Source organism: Rhea americana, unplaced genomic scaffold (genome assembly GCF_003343005.1).
Source record: "Rhea americana isolate MKP2758 unplaced genomic scaffold, rheAme1 scaffold_552, whole genome shotgun sequence".
In the NCBI taxonomy this organism is placed as follows: Eukaryota; Metazoa; Chordata; class Aves; order Rheiformes; family Rheidae; genus Rhea; species Rhea americana.
In genome coordinates, this window is record NW_028186704.1 from 83294 (window position 1) to 103659 (window position 20366).

At 36.2% G+C, this 20366-nt stretch overlaps 1 protein-coding gene across 1 annotated transcript in view; it reads right to left on the reverse strand.

The window, feature by feature from the left end:
- Positions 1–20366, reverse strand: part of LMAN1 (lectin, mannose binding 1) — a 62580-nt gene that overhangs the window by 18008 nt on the left and 24206 nt on the right. The window contains exons 2-11 of the mRNA XM_085318784.1: positions 19261–19415; positions 19064–19171; positions 17107–17168; positions 16294–16393; positions 14493–14616; positions 13641–13699; positions 12909–13041; positions 11637–11830; positions 11452–11522; positions 5334–5487 (exon numbers count right to left, since the gene is read on the reverse strand). Coding sequence (XP_085174910.1) covers positions 5334–5487; positions 11452–11522; positions 11637–11830; positions 12909–13041; positions 13641–13699; positions 14493–14616; positions 16294–16393; positions 17107–17168; positions 19064–19171; positions 19261–19415 — 1160 coding nt within the window. The remainder of the gene's footprint in view (positions 1–5333; positions 5488–11451; positions 11523–11636; positions 11831–12908; positions 13042–13640; positions 13700–14492; positions 14617–16293; positions 16394–17106; positions 17169–19063; positions 19172–19260; positions 19416–20366) is intronic.

Here is a 20366-nt window from a genome sequence, read left to right on the forward strand (position 1 = left end):
TTGACAAAATGAAACAGTGTTGAAAGAAACTTCTAGTAGCCATAACCGGAGGCTACTTTAACTGATAAATAGTCTTAAAGTCTGAATTTGTTGCAATCACTTCAAGAACAGATAGGACAAAGTTTGGGCTAGATAATTAGGAGTTTTCATTTGCTCCAGTGAATGGCAAGGCAATTATGGAAGCTCCAAGGAGAGGTGAATGTGACCTAAACTAGGCATGAAGCAAAGTATCACTTTTGCTGTTACCCTTTAGACCCTCTGCTCCCTAATGCTAAAGTTTCCTAGTTTCACAATGGAGATAGGTCAGATCTATCAGCAGCACAAACTCAGTAGCTGAGTGCCATACTGAAAATGAAACTGTAAGTGCAAGTTTGTCCCTAGATGCCACCCACAGCCTTCTCTTCTTCCTAACACAAGACACAACAGCATGATGTGCTTCAGCTTTTTAAAATCAAGTCAGTCGGAGAAATTCACAGTAAAGAGAAACACATGCTTCCTCCAACCTGTACTTAAGAGCTGTTCCTCATTATGCCAGATACACAGACCTACTTTTCAGAATACAATTGTCAGCCTCTCCATACAGAAGGTCCTGCAAAGCCTGTTGTGAGAGAGGGAGTTCTGTTTAGGTGTTGCACTGATGCAGGAAAGCTAGAGATTGAAAGGAACACTGTACATTTTCAGAGCATTTTAAGACAACACATTAAATTCAGTGAATACAGTCAGGGTTGCAATAGTTTAGATTCAAGGCACCTGTAAATATCTGCTGGTGTGAAAAGAACTGAATGAATAAATTCCCATATGTTATTGTGGTTCTCTGAAGGGTTCTTCATTGACTTCCCCTATTTATTCAGCAAGATTAGCTTGAGGCAGTAGTTTCTCCAATTAGTACAGCAAAAGAAGTCTTCTAAAGTTCAGAAATGAATTTATTAAGCTATACCACTTACAGTGTACTACATACTGTAGCTATATGGATAGGTGTGTAGGTAGTATCATTTTATTAGTATAGCACAGACATCCACTTTCTGGACATTCTGTAATTTAAGTAACAAAATGTATTGCATAGATTCATCATTTCTCCAAATTGTCAGGCACAATACTAAAGTGTTCTTTATTACAGTGAATTTGGCAACATGTATTGCACTCCAAAGGAGTAAAAGTCATGTTTGATTCTAGATAGGTTTTGCAGGTTTACAGAGACTCATAATTAAAAGCAAAATATTCTGATGTGCTTGTGCATTTTATAGAATTTAAAAATTCTATCCCAACTCTACAAACAAACAACTCAAGGATAAAGTTACCACAGACATGTAAACAAGGTAAAATGAATCTCTTTCACATTCCCAATTTGGGCCACCTGCTTTGTTTCTTTCCTGAAGCAAATTTCACATGGTAAGTAATAAAAAAAAAAAAAAAAAAAAAAAAGTGTTCAGTCTTATGCTCTTGATATTAAACCAGGAGTTGATGCACAATAGTGGTTCTGCAATAGCTACTGGATTAATGAGCACGTCTGGGGCAACAGCTTGTGAAGAAAATGGGTAACACTCAATATTTGTAGTTCAGAATACTTGCTCCTTCAAGACTTTAAATCAAAGCATCCGTATTTGATTCAGGAAAGACACAAGACAGCTTTATAAAAGTAAAGCACATTCTCAGATAAAATATGCCCTTAACAAAATCAGATCTGAAGAAGTATAAGTCAATGTTATCTTTGCTGAAAAGTTTCTACAAATCTCTAAACAAAATTACAGACAAACTTGAAACTACTACAAAAAAAAAAAAAAAAAAAAACACACACACCCACAATATACCCAAAGAGACTACTTGATCAATGTTTTCTCTCACTGCCTAAAAACAAAACTCAAAATAGGGAGATAAGCCTCTGTTTGCTTATTCTGCATTGTTTGCTTCCAATACCAGATACCAACAGTCAAACTTTTAAAAGCCTGTCTTTGCGTCCACTTATTAAAACATTTGTGAATCTACATTTCGTAAGAGTTTGAATTTACTAAACCATTCTAAAACCATTAAATCCAAATGKCAAAGAAATGAAACATCTGTAACAACCTTCTTCCCCCCAAAATAGAGAAGTGTGGTTCATAGAAAAAGAAAGAAAAAGAAAGAAAGAAAGAAAAAAAAAAGTCAGGATACTTAGGGGTAGACTTTCTGCACATATCATCAATTTGCAATTTTTATTATCAACAACTGCCAAAACTTTGTGTTTCAATTCTCTCTTCTCAAATCTTCACAAACCCAGGGGAATATCATGCTTATCTTCCAGTATTTATCAGAAACTTAGCTCAAAACATAGACCTAGATAAGGTTCACAGTCTTACCCTACCTAGTATTTGCTCCTGTACTTCCCGGGCTGCTTTTAATTTTAGTATTAATGGTTTAAACAATAACTCATTTTGTTTAACAAAATGCAATAATTTACAATATTGAAGTATATCAAACACTAAAATTTCCCTCATTTACAGAATTGTGTAATTTTCTGTGCATACATACTGCTGATATGTACACACAAAAGGAACAAGTCATCAAAAGAACTTTTTGGCTGCTGCTTCTTGTTGACTCCTGAAAGAAAAAGCAGAAGAGAACTCATGAAGTACTTGAAGAGAAAACTAGCTGACTGGTTTAAGAAATGTATCCTTTTTTAAATTTTGAGATAGAAGATTCTGCTCTTTTTCCACAGAGATTTAGGGGAACCAAATATAAACCACGTCACAAAAATACTGTATTGTATTTTCCACTCTCAAAAGCATTGGAAGCATGATTACAGTTCCAACTTTGCATCAGACATGAAAACAAAACATTCTGGATAGATGCCATAATTTTTTTCCTGTTTTCTAAAGCTTCTCAGCATCTGGTTTGCCTAAAAATCATGACAGAAGAGGAAACATGCAACCAAGCAATCAAAGAAATTGTTTACAAATGGGATTTCCTTTTCTCTTAGACAAAGAATATATTCATTTTCTTAATTGGTACAAATACCATGGCTCAATCACACAAAAATGCTAGAATCACAATGGCACGAGAAAGAACCGAAGGGGACTGGATCCTCATTTATCTTGGAAGCCATCTTTCCATTTGACAAATGCATAGAAAATGCACTCTCTCACCTTGTGGAGAAGCAGAGACACAATAACACCCAGTGCTATCAGCAACTGTCCTCTTAAGTTAATACTAGTTATCCTTCCACAGAGGCAACAGTGTTTTCTTTTCAGAGCACTGTAAGCCCTTCTGCCTTCTGCAGCTGTTTTGGTSCCTACTCCTTATTCTGTTGGAGGGCTGGGGGAAAGGAAGACCACCAAACAAGCAGATACTTATCCTTGAGAGTTCCACCACCACCACCAACACAGTTGTAATTTGAACATAATGACACCACAATGATGAGGAATAGAATATAGCCAACATTCAGCCCAATTAGGTTTTGTTTAAAAAACCCCAGATGCTAGCAATAAGCCTTCACTCCTCTCCTACATAACAGAGTTTTAGGCAAGCCTGACATTAAWTTAATGTATTTTCCTCAAAATATTCCATTAACATACCACCACAGGGTTTGAGCCTAGAATGTAGCTGAGAACCACAGGGTACGTATCATGTGAGAAGCTCACTAAGGAATTTGCATTTGTCTTGTCAGATGGGATAAATAGTTTGTAACTACAAATAGCAAAAAGAACTCAAATCTCAGATTACCCTAGGCTTTGTTAACCTCTTAATAAACTCCAGCAAGTCCAGCAGAGGACCACAAGGATGGGAAAGGATTAAAGCACATGCCTCAAGAGGAGAAGATGAGGGATCTGGGGTTGTTCATCCTGGACAAGAAAACGCTTTTGCACCCTCCCTCCCTCATAAACTATCAGTAGCTTTCCAATACCCACAAGGAGGTTCTTGAGGAGACAAAGACAGGCTTTTTACAGAAACGCACGTTATGAGAATGAGAGATAAGTCAAAGCAAAACAGCGTATATCTAGTGAAACAGTTTCCCACTAGATATACAGGTGAAAAAAAACAACCTTCCTTCATTATGCTAATTAAATAGTGCAAGAGGGGTCTGGAGAGGTGATGGATTCACCATCCTTGGAGGYTTTCAAGATCTGACTAATATAAGCCTTAAGCAACTTGGTCTCAATTCAGGGTTGACTCAGCTTTGAGCAGAAGGTTGGAATACAGACCACCAAAGGTCCCTTCCAACTTGAATGACTGCTTGTTTAAAAAAAAAAAATAGAATAATCATACCATTCCAACTGCATATTGAGTCAGAACTTCCAAAATAATTTCTCCTATTGTCTTCAAAGAAAAACATACTTACCTATACATGATATAGCCAATGAATAACACTGTTTGCACTGCTACAAATATTAAGAAGTGCAGTGTAGATAAACAGGATGGAAACGGCGGCAAGTCTGGACATTTTGATTTCTCATTAGATGGCTAGAAAAACAAGAAAAGTAGTATTTGAGGAAAAAAGCAAACAAGACAGATGTCATCAAAAGGTTTCTATTTAAAAAACAGTAACTTTGCAACATAATCTAGAATTAGAATATGAGCAGGAAATGCAGAGGAAAAAATGACAGCTACTTCGTGAGAAAGTCACGATATAACTCCCTGCTTCACTTTTCCCTTTSCCCTTTATGTTTTTCAGATAAGATGACTGATGTTAATCCAGGGGATATAGCGGAAAGAATAAATCTTTGGTAAATTATCCCCAAAATTAAAAAGCTTGTATGTGAGCATCATAAACAATTTCAGTTTAACTGCTACTTAGGCTAAAGCGCTACTGAACGTGTAAGCATCTGTCTTTCATACTCAAGAGACTTTCAGCAGAGGCTAGGATTCCCCTGATTAAAGCTCTCTTCTGCACAGATGCTGCAATAGTCTTCTCTGTAAAGATTTTTCAGTGTCTAACACAAGTTAACTTATACTGCAGTTTTTCATTCATTAAGCAGGCTRTGTTTCCCAATTACTTATTTTTACAAAATGCATAGGAATTTAAGTTATAATAGAAAATCCTACTTCTGCAACTTGTGATAACAACTATCCAACAGATTCAAGAACTACTACGTAACAGGGCAAGTACAGAAGAGCACCTAGAAAGCCTAACTGCTTGACCTCAATTCCACAGTCTATTAGATTAAAAATCACAATCTTTGTGCAAAACTTCTCATCAAGACAGATCATGATGATAGGTCAAGGCAAAACAGTTTTAGTGAAGCAGCTTAATGAAGGATTAATAGATCAGTAAATTGCACATGGGCTCATCTCAGTCTTTTACCAACGGCCAAATAAAGAAGTACTACAGCCACACTTCACACTAATAGCACATAAATTACCATATTTCGTTGTACTAAATGCTCAATGTCCCTCTTTACTACATGAAGGTGTTCTTTGATGTCATTGAAGTGCTGAGTTGTTTCATAGACTCCAGCAGCAGAGCCAGGATGTTGAGCTCCACTGACCAAACTCAGCATGTCAGATACGGAACTTCTGAAACAAGATAACAAGACATCTTTCAGCATTGAACAGTTTTTCGTACATAGCATCTAAGCTGGACACATTTTAGCCCATTAAAATTCATCTGAAGTATGTAGTTTTCCCAAAAGGAAAGCACATTGCTTATATGTCAAGAATATCTATGAAGAAACAGTTACTTAACCAATCAAGATTTTTTTTAAAAAAAATCCACACACAGTTTCAGTTTGTACAGTGGATCACATTCCAAAGTCATACTGAAAGCAAAATCCGGCATATATTCTGTTACTAGACAACAGCTTTGCCCAACTGTTTGATGAAGTCTAAAACAAGTAGTCTGAATCTGAGGCTATGGCCAAGGCTTTAGGATGAACACACTATAATGCAATCTTTCAAGAAAACTAAAGGCTGTTCCAAAAAAAAAACAAACAAAAAAAAAAAAAAAACAAAGCCCAGTCGTATAAGAAATAAAGAAGAGGCTTTAGGGATAAGAAAAGATTTAGATACATTCTTGTGTCATGATTACCATTTGAGAAACTCATTTCCCTTTTGCATTGTCATAATACTTAATACTGTCTTCACATGTATTCATTTTGCTGCTACAACAAATCAAATTAAATCCATAAAAAGTTGAGGCTCCATTGATTAGTTTAGCTCGAGCAAAACTAATCAATGGGGGAAAACATTTAATCTCTAATCAATATGTTTATATAATTTTTTGCTCCTGTGATGACTCTTTTCAGTTGTAAAGAGGATTACACCAGAGCTAAAATATTTGTCATGTGAATGTTAATCTCTTTGTTATTAACAGAATACACAATCAAAATGTATGTCTTTGGATTTCTTTTTAATTTACTTAAAACTTTGTTTTGTTCMGATGAGAGCTTACTTTGATACCTTCAAGGTAAAGGCCTTGCTGATCAGCTCTTTAACTTTCACTTAAAGAAGGGTAACCTGGCTTGAATACAACTTTTTGGGTCACTGGAACAGCAGTACTTAATCACATTTATAAGAGTGTTATATAAAATTATATTATTGAATTTTTAATTCGCTCATATTCATAGTGCAAACCGTAAGTTAAGCATCAAAACTTAAATGTTAAAAAGTAATCTTCATAAAGGCTCATCCATTCTTAAGCTTTGTATCAGTTGCTCTTCATGCCATTAAATTTCAACTCAGTTCTATTAGAAAAAAAAACAGGAAGAAAAAACTATGAAGGTTTATATATATATATATAGATAGATAGATAGATAGATATAGATATATTTTTTATATATATATAAAGTATATATATATAAAAAGTATATATAAATATATATATAAAAGCACTATGTCGGCTCTCTAGAAGTGAAGACTACAAGGCATAGATGTGTTGTTAGATGAGTTTCACAGCAGCTGTCTCTCCATTTTGACAGCTATGTAGCATGTTTAAATTGCCTGAAGTAGCTCCATACTAAATCAGAGCTACACACTGAATTAACCTACACTTCACAATTTTATCAGGCTGCAGACACACTACTTGAGCAAACTTTGTAATTATAATCTCTGCTAAATGTTGGATTAACAATAAACTTCTCTTCATTTTGAAGATTACTAATTTTTCTCAGGAAAACTGCAAACATGCAAATCAATTTAATATACTACACTTCCGCTATTCTGCATATTTTCATATGAAAGAAAGCTCTCCTCACTTTCAGAACAAAAAGATTCAGGAACTCTCCTTTTGCATTCATGAAAGCTCAACCTCATTCCCAGCACATGCCAGAAAATCAACCACTTTCCACAATTACATTTCCAGTAATTACAAATAATGTACTGTACTGTAGGCCAGACAGTCATGAATTTCTCAAAAAATTTCAGGATTTAGCTTCTTAAGTTCATTTTTAATGATGCAGAATTACCCCCCAAAAATTTTGCTTGCTTCCACAGGCCACTGCAAACCAAACTCAGAGGATCTCTCCCCAGCTTTTCTCATTCCATAGTTCTGGTTTTGGATCAGTAGCATTTATACGTGCAAAATAATTGCAAAAAAAACACCATGCTGAATTAAATTAGCATATACTTCATCTAGGATTTTTTTTTTTAATTTATTATTGTCACTATATAGATCTGAAGTAAATCGCTTAATATTTACCTGTACTTTGAAGTGGGTTGTAATAGCCTATTTTAGGAGAAATTTTTCACTCTAAGAGGGTTTYTTTGTTTGTTTGTTTATTAAATAAACCTGTAATCTGTATCCAGTCACCACCAGAACCACTGTTTAATAAAATGCTGCTAATAATTACGTCCATCCACATCCATCGCATTGTTTATTTTCCCCACAATTTTCAGCATTAGAGTACGATTATATGACCCTTCTAATACAACCTCCTATATAACGAACCAAAATCTGCAAACCCACCTTCCCACAGACTGATTCACTCTTGTTATTAAAAGCAAAGTAATTTCCCTAAATAGACATGGTCTATATCAAATTTAATTTATGTTACTTTTGCATAAACAATATCATGCAGTTAAGTTTCTACTATATAAACATGAAAGATTCTTCTGTAATCAGATGATTAAGAAATCCACAAATCTTGACAAGAAAATTACTTAGTAAGTCCTTTTCCTCCGGGATGACCAACAAGGCAACAGCGGGCTGTTCATTTCTATCTATAAATAAAACATTTCTTTAATCTAAGAAAAATATTAAGATAATGTTACGCAAACTCATACCTAATAAGTAGTCACTAAAAGGGCAGACTGCCAATGTTAACAAGAAAATCTAATTTGCTTGCTAGATATAAAGATTTGTCAAGAATATTAACGTAAGAGCTTTCCTGGAAGAACAAGCGCAAAAAAAATGGAAGCACTCTAATCTTCATTCTACAAAAACCTGACCTACTTAAATGAATCACAAGAGGCTGCCTTTGAGCTAGTACTGAAAAAACCCACAACTGCTTATATGCTACAACACGAAGTTATAGGAATTTTCTCTTTTCTTAAACCAAAGATAATGAATGCTTGAACTACTGCAAATAAAGAGCTATAGTAACTTTAAGAAATTTCAGCTAAAAAGAACAATTGTAAAACATTATTGATGCAGTACACAAACTTTCCTTCTAAATAGAGGATTTTTCTGAGGTTCATATATTTTACCAGTATATAACCTACAAGGTTAAGTTCTGTATGTCAAGTGGTTTGATTAGTTAGTTTTCAAAATGATTTTTTGAGATATGCTGTATATTTTCAATAACTGCATCTTAAAAAGCAAAACTATTAAGCCCATAGGGACACGTACAAGTGTCCCTATGATACCAAAGTTTCTTGAGTTAACTGGCAAAAAAGTCTTCTGACAAAAGAATACGACAGTCTTAACCTAGTACAATTAGATTCCAACACGTTACGTACGACTGTCACACAACCGAATTCGTTTAGGCAAGAAACCAGGTCTGTAACTGTCAATCTCTAATGTGATTGCCTATAGCAAAAAGTACTGGTGCATCAGTTGATAGACTTCAAACAAATTTAGGCCATAAAATATCCATTCTAAGAACAAAAATTATTCCTAAATAACAAAATGAGAGCATGCAGCACTTTCGTAAGAGATAGGTACTTTCATCACAATACAGTTTTAAAACATTTTACTGTTTTAATCTACTCTACAAGAAATTAGGACAAGATTAATAAAAGGGTCTACACAATACAACGGCACATGGGAAAAAGAAAACCTCTACCTTCATTAGACAATATAAGTGAAAGTAATTTAATACTATTGTTCTTCTCTGTATAACATTTTTATTGTGCAATTGCCATAAGACAATTTCTCTTATCTAACAAATCATGGAATTTAGTCATAGTCAGATTTTTCAGCATGTCCAAGGATGGAGACAACCTCTCTGCGCAACCTGTTCCAGTGTTCAATCACTCCCACAGGAAGAATGTTTTCTTAGGGCTAAGTGAATTTTCTGTATTCCAGTTTGCACCCACTGCCTGTCATTCTGTCACTGGGCACCCCAGATAAGAGGCTGGCTCCGGCTCCTTTACCCTCTTCCCTGCCTTCAGGTAGTTACACTCGTTGCTAAGACCCCTCTTGCTCCCCCTCCCTTCCAAGGGGGACAGATCCAGCTCCTTCGGCCTATGACAAACGCTCCAGTCCCTCCAGCATCTTTGTGGCCCTTTGCTGGCCTCACTCAAGTATGTCCGTGACTTTCTCGTACTGGGAGCCCAGAACTGGGCACAGCAACCCAGGTGTGGCCTCACCAGGGCTGAGCAGGGGTGGGGGGAACGGGGGAGGGAGGGGAGGCAAGAGAGAAGGAAAAAATAAAATCACCTCCCTCAACCTGCTGGCCTCAATCTCCTCCTAATGCAGCCCAGATGCACTGGCCTCTCTGCTGCAAGGGAACATTGCTGACCCGTGTCCAGCCTGGTGTCCACCAGAATCCCCAGCTCATTCCCTGTAAAGCTGCTCTCCAGCTTGTTGGCTCCCAGCCAGTACCAGTTTAAGGGGTTATTCCTCCCCAGGTGCASAACTTTGCCCTTGTTGAATTCATGAGGTTCCTCTGTACGTATTTCTCCAGCTTTTCAAGGTCCCCCTTCTACACGGCAACACAATCATCTGGTGCATATCAACCTCCCCTCCCAGTTTTGTATAGTCTGAACTGGCTGAGGGTACACTCAATCCCACCACCAGGTCATTAATGAAGATGCTAAACAGTATTGGCTCCTGAGGGATACCATTAGTGACCAGCTTCCAACTGGATTTTCTCTTGCTGATCACAATCCTTCGAGCCTGGCAATTCAGTCAGCTTTTTCTAACGATTTTAGTCCTCCTCCCAACCCCCACCCCAAAATTCTCAGAAAGTACTTCAAAATACTTTTCAAGCATTCCAGGTAAGAATTCCCAGTGAAAATGGAAACTGCACTTTTTTGAGAGAGGGGGGACATTAAGTAGTTTCCAGATCTGGCCTTTGTTTCAAATGCCTTAGACAACATTCTTTTAAGAACTTCATTAATGAAGTGAATCATAGGGCATTTTTTTGTTGTTATTTTAATTACTCACAAATTTTGCTCTACAAAGGAAATAAGACCTCTCCAATGCTTTTATAGTTCTGGGAATTCTTAGAGATTTGGCTATTAGCATAGAGCAACTACAAATAGTTTCTGTGGTATACAAGTGGAACATAACAAATGTGTGCTTTATGCAGCTGTAGCAAAAATAGAAAGAAATCCAAAAATGTARTATTTTATTTATGTGTCTAGATAGTGGAAAGAAGAGAACTTCCTCTTAAAAATATATCAACAACTCTACTGCCTGCACAGACATTTTCATTTGGGCAGAAGTACTTCTCAGAATTACCTACAGGCCTTAATAGGTTTGTGCAGGCTTATTTACAATAAATATCTTTACGTGAGTGTTTTTATGTTATCATTAGATCAAAAGAATAGATAGGGTGTATGGACAAGATACTCCAAAACAGTTTTTGTTTTGTTTTTTTTAAGCGCTGTCAAATTTTAGCCGGTGAGCTATGTTTACATTGTTAACAACGTCCCAAAAATGAGAGGAAAAAGTTTGTGAGGTAGCAGGGTATATATCAGCAGGTCTATAGAAACTACCTGTTCCTACAGACTCTATACTTGCTTGTTGAGGTTGAACTTCATGATAAATGAGGCAAATTGTATACACGTATGCACACATACGTGCACACACGTACATACACATATACTTTTTTTTTAAAATACTGAATGTGAACGTACACAAACAGTCACCACTAGGGAACAAACACAGACATTTTAACTTTGTCAAAAATCTCCTAGTGAAATAATAAATGGGATTAAAAAGTAGAAAATATTACAAACACAAAATCCTTAATATTAAATATTAAATATTATAAATATTTAAATATAAATATATATTAAATTAAAATAATAAATTAAATATTAAATATATATAAATATAATAAATATTAAAGTCCTTAATATTTAGAAACTGTTTACCTCATTTCATTCACTTGTCTAAGGACCTCTTCTTGAGTTTTCACAACCGTATCAATCTCTTGCTGAGAAATCTGGGCAGGAGAAAGTAGTCAAAAAAAAAAAGTCAACATATCTTGGAAAAAGTAATTGATAATGCTTTTGAAATTAGGCTGAGCTCTCAACTATGGTATATTTTTGGAACTCACCTGTCCTTGATGATCTGGAACACCAGCTCCTCTTTTGGCAATCTCATCTGTCACTGCAGAGACATATCTCCTCTGCTCATCCAGAATCATATCTAATTGTCTATTAAGCTGTTTGATTTCAAGATGAATCCGATTCTGTCCTTCAAAGATTTGCCTCAGTTCACGATCACCCACAGTTTCAAAAAAATCATCCGCTGATGAGAAAAATTGAACAAGTTCTTCTTATATCTATATGCATTCCTCATACGTTGCATTTGATGATTTTTCTTGTACTTTAAAGTTACCACATATACTTCTTCCAGTAAGTTAATATACTACTTCTGCAGTGGCTATTTATYGCCATTGTCAAGGCTAAAGATACCAAAATAGGATTACAGCAACTTAACAGAGAAAACCACACACACTCAAACCCAGACTCCACYTTACAGTGTTCCTATTCTAATGCTCAGATAATGTGAAACATAAAATGCAGGTGACAGCTGTCTTTGCATAAACTAGTATCCTATTAATATCAAGTATCTCTCARAATAGATCTGTAGGTATTAAATGACAAACTTTTTTTAAAAGTAGCTTGAGACAGAGAGGTGACTTTGCACATTTTKAAAAAGTTTTTTCCCAGCTTCAACAACATAAGAAAAGCCCCAAAGACTTTTTGCCACAAAGACAATTAYTTATTAACGATACAAGGCTGGACAATATCTTAGTAGGACAGTATTTCCAACACAGAGGAAGTTAGAATGGAATAGGGCCTCTACAGCAAGACAAAAAAAATTAATGCAGGAAAGAATAGTCATAACTTACCACTTACACTACAAAAATTAGTTTTYACATCCTGAAATTTCAAGTCTAGATGCCTAAAGTACATTCTTCATGCATGTGCATTTAAATACAGCTAATTCAATTCACAAAAATAAGAAATAGCAGACCAGTAAGATTAGCTTTCAAATACATATTCAAATAATCAAAAAGCCATGCTCCCTTAATCATCACTTTACAAAGGGCGACATGACTTCTCCCTCCTACTGTCCAATACAGATCCTCATCATTATCATTAAGTTTCTTTTCATACATTTTATTCTCAATCCAGACATGACAAAGTGATGYTGTATTTCAGAAAGCCCTTTGCAAAAGACTAAAGATTTTTTAAATAAGGTAAATGACATCAGAAGGAGCTTAGCAAGATTAGCATTTCACAGTATCAGGTCCTAGTTTGGAGTACCCTGGAAAATATAGGTTTTCACTGACAACTGAAAAACTGCTCAAATAACTTGCCTGGCTGTCCTTGCACATCAGGATGTTCCTTTTGAAATTCCTCTTTCTTTTTATCCAGTTCTTGCTGAAATTGTTCAAACTCTTCTTGATACTTCTCTTTATCTTTTTGAGGAATTTCTGCATCTGATGTAGGCTTTAAAACATTATCAAAAGGAGAAAGATTTTTATTACTATCAATCAACAAAGCTCTCAAAGACTCCTACAAGACTCAGCAAGGCTGTCTAGATTTCAGATTCGAAGAGAAATATCAGATTAGTGGAGCACATTAAAATTAACTTGAATTGAGGAATCAGAAGTTTCCAAGGAGACCCACAGCTTTTTCCTGATGCATCACTTTCTGTGACCATAAAGAAATTAAGTCTTTCAAGGATAAGTACTGCTTAGCAGCATCTAACTGTTCTAGAAGAATAGGAAGCTGAAAGCAAAAACAGATTAATTGTCTGAAGTATAGTGTATAAAAGTATACTTTTAGTTTGTTTTCTTTGTATGTTTTGTTTAAATTTAACAGCAGGACTCGTTTTGTTGATTCAGTGTTGCTTCAAGAACTCTAGTCTTGAAAATATAACTAAAACACTACAGTATCAGGCTAATTTTTCCAGAATAGATGACAGTACAGCTGTGGGCCAAAATAAAATAAAACAAAGCTAAGTATTATCTCAGAAGAAATGCCATAACACGGTGCTACATGCAAAAATACACAGCTTATTTTACTGCTTAAACAAAGATACTCACTACTTCCTTGCCAGGTTCAGTCAGTTGGAAGGTCAGGAAAGACAGGACATCATGGTCATCTGTATTTACAAAAAAAACAAAACACAACCAAAAAGTACATTGAATAACTTTTTAATTGATACTGTTACAAGTTATATTATTTTTATTCATTCCTTTCAAATTTCCAAGTCAAGCCTGTACTTGCAAAGGATCTCCAGTCAATAGCATTCTCCCAAACTCGTCTCAAATGTTTACGCAGCAGGGAACAAGACTACACGATGACTCTGTTGGGACAAAAAATGTAGTTCTGCTCTGGCCAGTAAAAGGCCTGAGCATATCAGTATTCTGGGAATGGGTGAGAATCAGTTACTCTATTGTGCACCAAAATCAGTATAATGGATCAATACTAGTAGTAAAAAAGCTCTTTKACAAGCCTTGCAAATCTCAACACAGTTTAGTCCAATTCTGAACATTTTCCCCTACCTAGAAAAYTGATCTCCACAGTTACTCAACAGCTTTAGGGTACAGCTGATTTAAATCAGTTTAAGCTCACACGCAATTTACATAACACATGTAGCAGTATCACATTGATGGCTCTGCAGTTTGGACAGTTTTTCATTAGGTAGTAGAAAGAGGTCAGTAATTCATTTTATCTATGCCAAACATTTACTGTCAAGGTGGACCAGGTTTTTGCTCTTAAGCCAGCGACATTATCCCACACCAAACATCTTATCATTGATAACAAGGTTCACTGAAATTTTAAACATCAGTTGCTAAACAGTATTTTACTAGAAACTTCAGCTGTATTTATCCTCTTATTTTGTAGCTTACCTAACACAACACCCAAACAAATTCAGTGAGGAGCTATATTACCTGCAAGTCCCCCTGTGGCTGCAGATATTCCAAAATACCCTTGTGATGGCAAAATCATATCTTCCACTCTTGCACAGAATTCATAGTCTTCTTTATCTGGAGTAAAGCCATTGTTAATTAGCACCTGGAAAGAAAAATGCATGTAATTTTTACTGCATAAATCCATTTGTGTTAATTGCTTTCTCCATGCACAGCAATGGACAAAAATACARCTTACTGGGCAACCTAGCAGCTAATGCTAGAAACAAAAGATTATTTTCAAAAATGCACTTTCAAAAAATATAAGCGCCTTTGGGGCAGCATAGCTTAGCTCAGTTGGTTAGAGCRTTGTGCTAATCATGCCATGTGGGTTCAATGCCACTTGTCTGAGGGTTGGACTAGATGATCTCCAGAAGTCCCTTACCAATTCTATGATTCTGCCTTATTTAAAAAAAAAAAAAAAAAAAAGCCTGCCTCAAAGTTTAACATGAACAAAACTCAACATTTTCTGTTCTTTACTTAGCAAATATTGTGTAAAATTCAGAGATGTATACAAACGTATTCTCTTCAGTTAGGAACAGCAGCAAAATGAATTCATGTGTGGAAAACTGATCAAGCTCTAATATTATCAACTTTAGCTCAACAAATCCCTGACCTGACTTGCAGAACACTGAAGGTCAGTCGTCCATTAGGGATACCTTTGTGTAAGATACTGGCCAACACAGACATTCGGCCTAATCTAGCAGAGTCGCTGTAAATGTTCTTACTTTGACTCTAAGCTYAGACAGATTCTCTCTTCCTCCACAGATGCATTCACAGAACTGCTATGGTTAGCAGCACTGTTTGGCTCACAAGTTCCTAGATAAAGCATCAAGGACAAGGCACATATAGGGAAGGAAAGGGAAAAAAAAAAAAAGACAAAACACACACACACACGAAAACTGAGTCTCAAGTTTTGTTTTCATTCACAAGTAACAGCCTAGACCATTACAACATAGTACAAGGTCCATCTTCTCTTAGATGCCCTCATATTTACTTTTAGAGAAACTTTTACTACAAAATGACAGATGTGTGTTTTAATTGGCTAATACCTATGAATAGCATGTTTTCAGCAGATATCAGAAGCCAGAAAAGAAATATTTCATGTGTCTGAGCCCAGCAACACATATTTTTCTGCCCTTTCTTGGACAGCCCTCACAACAGTCTGAACAGTTTTTAAGTAGTCTTGAGCACTCCCCTAGACTAGTGATTTTCCATGTTTTCCAATATTCAAAGCCCTGGGTTTTTTTGTGGAGGTGGGAAGCCTCAAATAACAWATTTAAATCTACTACCAGTGAGCTTCATTTTCTTAGTCACATTTCAGGCATCTCCTACAATCAGTCGACAAAGCCTCAGCAACTCTCAGACCAGCATGAGAAATGCTGTTCTAGTTCAGGGGCTGCCCAGCCACTTGGAAGCTCAGGAACAGMCGCTGGCTTTAGGACACCTCTACAGCCCAGCCAACAGCAACAGAAGGGTCTAAGGATATATGAGTACACTAGCAGGACTGACCTGTAAGTAACATCAAAAGATCAAAAACTAAAAGATCAGCAATACTTAACAAAACAGCTCAGGAAACTACAAATATACCAGTATAACTAAAAGAATTTTTCCAACATTTGAATGTACTGCATTTTGCTCCAACTTCTACTGCTGAGCACAACATTTTCAAAAATACTGCAGTTAACATATGGGGTTATTTGGAGTTTTGAAAGAATTACAACAATCACGCACTTAAAAAGCAGAGAGACATGAGTTATTACATTATTCCAAGAGTACTTACAGTCAGTGTTTTTAGGTAGTATGTAATCTTTGCTCGGACAGGATAGGGTTTGTTACGAAAGTCCCTCTGACAGGATGCCAGTGCTTGTGTGGAACCATCACTATGAAAGACGATAACTTGTATAAACCTATATCTTATGATTTATTAGCTAAGACAAAAAGCATCAAGGTATCAGTAAGAAGCACCATACTAACTTGTCAAATGCAAAAGCTATCTCGCAAGTGCACTGAGCTTTTCTAAAGGTCTGAGATCAAAAGTAGTAAGCTRGAAACATCTCTTCTCAGAGAGTCCAAAGAGATGCTAATTGTGCTGCTGTCAATAAACCCTCAAAAATCAAAATTAAATGAATATATTTCACTAACAAGGAATCAGATTTCAGCTAGTCATTCTTGGTAGTTAATAGCAGTGTAAGAATACCAATAAGTAATGAAAAGGCCAAAAATCTGGACCTCTATTCATCCAAGTTCACACATCCTTAAGAACACATTCCCTTTAAATATCTATCAGATGCTCATTTCTGTGCTGCTACTGCCGAGACGGTGTTTTAATAAAATAAAACCTCAAATTTAAGAAACGAAGATGAACAACAACATTTTATATATAAAAAAAACTTTACAATTTTTTCTTGAAGAAAGAAAATCTATGCTTTCAGAATGCAGTTTCTCATCAGTACATACTAAATACTGCTATTCCGATGCATGGAACAAATTACCTAATTTTATTAATATTTGTGCAAAGAAAACCTAGAGTTTCACAAAACATTTCATCCAAACCAAATACGCACCATTAGGGTAATACTGAAAATAAACTTACTTCTGATGGTCATAGAGAAGTCTTCCATTGTTGCCTACAACAATCACGCTAGGATTGTTCTTCTATTAAAAAAAAAATGAAATGATACGCAAAATCACCAACAGCCTTTCTGCAATTACAGCATATAAARACATAGGGCTACAGAAACACTATCAGGTGTTTATTCCTACATAATCTTGACRCACAGAAATAAAAGAACTGAAATAGCTCTGTGTCAAGCTGTGCGCTTTGCAAGAAATGGCTACATTCTTTGTACAGTTAAGGGTAAAAAGTAAATTAAGTTCATGGATATACTACTAATTACCATCACTTGACAAGTACATAAATATTAAAATCATAGTGAGRAAAATATCCAGTAAAGAAACAGATCTTAAAATTAATAGAGGAGCTGGTATACCYGACTTTGATTACTTATCATTGAGAATAACAGATGAACAGACAGTGTATTGGCACTCTGCTGATTCCACCACAGTTATTAGATAACCCTGAGGAACTAAACAAGCTCTGTTGAATACACTCCAGGTTGTTTAAGTTACTAAGAGGTGAGAACGAGCTAAAACGATAATGACAGAATAGATGCACATCCGGTTGCCTCCGAGCATTTAGGAAATGAACAACAGATTTTACAGGAACACAGATTTTCAGAGGTAATCTCCCCCCTCCCTTCAAAACTTAAAGTCATTGTAAGTCATCGTAAAAGTTAAAGTCATCATAAAAGCTTTGCAGTTTTTAAACCAACATCATAATTAGGGTTCTTTAAGCTGGCAGTACTAGATGAAATCCACTTCTGGATGCTGCGTATCAGGCTGAGGACCAGTCAGAGCCTCAAACATCTCCCTCTGAATATACTGAAAGCAGTAGCAAGAAGAATTTCTCTATACTAGGACTGAAGAAAGTAACAAGCGGTCATTTAAATACTGGAGCTCATAAGACTTTTTAATCCATGTCAGAACTAATAYAGGCATGAGCTAGATTGTTGTTTTGCCTAGAAGTGGCACATCATCACTTTCAAAAGAAGTGTTTCACATCATGCTGACTGAACGTGTCATAAGAGGAGCCCCAGTGCTATCAAAGCTTTGGCAAACAGCATTGTCCACACGTAACTTTTAAAAGACTCCATATTCATGTCACAAGTCAGAACGAGGGGTGGGGGGGCAGGGGAAGAAAATTCTAAGATAATTCTTTGTAAGTTGAGCAATGTTCCAATTCTATATCTTACCTTTAAGAGTAAAAACAAAAGTTCCCTTCAATTTTTAAACATTTTTATATGAAGTTCGCTGTATATTGAAAGCGAACTGTAAAAAGAAAACTTGTACACCTACAAAAATACAGACGAAACATCCAGAAACAAGCTGAAGAAGTACAGAAAAAGCAAAACAGACCACCTATATATCATTAAAGTTACCCAGGATCATTTTGGATGACTGGAAAACTAAAAATCTGTAGTGGGCATCTACCACCAAGTTACTAAATTTTAGATTCAGGAAAGAAAAGGAAAAAAGAAAAGAAACTTTCATCTCATCTGCTACAAAMTTTTTGCTGCATAACTGCTGAAGATGGATTTGTTCCAAGAAAAAGAGCATCCCTGAAGAAAGACACAGAAATTTGTATTTCCACAGAGGCATTTCAGAGGCATATATTGATGCAATATGYTTCTTCCAAAGCATAAACCTTCAGATCTAACAACATTTCAGACTGTGCACAGATATTCCAAATTTCAGCTTGTACACCATGTCAAAGCTATTCCCCCTCCAAACCCAACAGATGAACCAATATACAGTGGAGATCAACTCATATAAAAGGGTTTGACTTTCAGCAATATTTATGTGAAAAAAAAAGTCTAGTTCAAATTCTGCAAGATGGCATATTTAATTTATCTAGGTAAAAGATGGAGAAAAGGTTAAAACAGGCAAGAAATTCATTTACAATCTTTGCAAGAAGTTTGCTTCCAACTAACCTTTCCATCATTGTCAAAAGAATCAAAGAAGACTCCAACACCATTCCATTTATCAGCTGCCCCAAAAACAGGACCTTCCAAGCCYTGTTCTTCTGTAAACCAGATTGCCTTTTTATAAAGAAAAAGTAAGAATCATAGGTTAAGATTCACTTTTTCATACTATGCTTATTTTTTAAGTTATATCAAATTCTTAATACCAGTCCATCAGCTCCAATRCGGCCTCTTCCTGTAACTCGAAACGTCACCTCAATTTCCCAGTATTCAAATAATGATTTGTTCTTTGTCCATACTGATCCTCTTTGGCTTTTCAAAGATGTTGTTATACGAATCTGATCTGCACTTGGTATGGCATCTAGAAAGCAGAGAAATCAACGCTGAATATTCAGGATAACATGTTATGGCAATTGCTTGGCTAGTCAACTAATTAACCCTCTAAATTTACAAAATCTCCTGGTGTCCTCAGCTACAGGACTGTTTTCAAAATAACTTTATAATAGAGAATTCAAACAGTTATGAACTAAAAAAGAAAAAAGTATATCCTACTTCTAACAACTTAATTACTACTGTTTTACAGAGGACTTATTCACCTGCCATATGGGACTAAAACGTACAGCTTAGATAGAACATTTGTCTTGCTGTTTCAGTAATACTTATTGGGAAAAAAACAAGCAAACCATCAAACAAAACCCAGAAGGTTCATTTTCCTTCCATAAGTGTCCCACATGWTTTTTGCAGGAACTCACTGATTTTTCCTCTTGCTCTTTAAAAGAGATGCGATGCTGTAGTTTCCAGCTTAGCAGTTCAAGAGAATAATGGGGCATAACTGCTGATACATGCATTCACTTRTATTAAAATAACATATATTTTGGGGATCATCTGTTGGCAGAGGGAAAAGACAGCTAAGCTAATCTAGGGACAGTTGCTTTCCTGTCACTTGTAGCATAACATCAGAAARTTTTCAGAGCCAAAACTTAGTCCCTATGCCCATGAGCTAACCAAAATAAATTCAATTCAATTCAGTCAAAAAAAAAAAATACTGCAGAGAGGCTATAACAAAGCTCAGCGCCCGGATCAGCGTATTCTACAAGGCAGAGCCGGGGCAGAGGTCTGCGGGAGTTCTTGACACCTCTGGGAGCCCGGTCAAGCCTTCTACGACGCAGAAACGACGCTGAACAAGGTGTCTGTCGAGACCTGACTTCTGCTCGAGCCGTTAAACGGGGAAACACAGCACGGCCTTCCCCGCTGCTCTCGGGGCGGCGCGGCGGGCACGGGCGTCCGCCGCCGACCGCAGTGACACATCAGC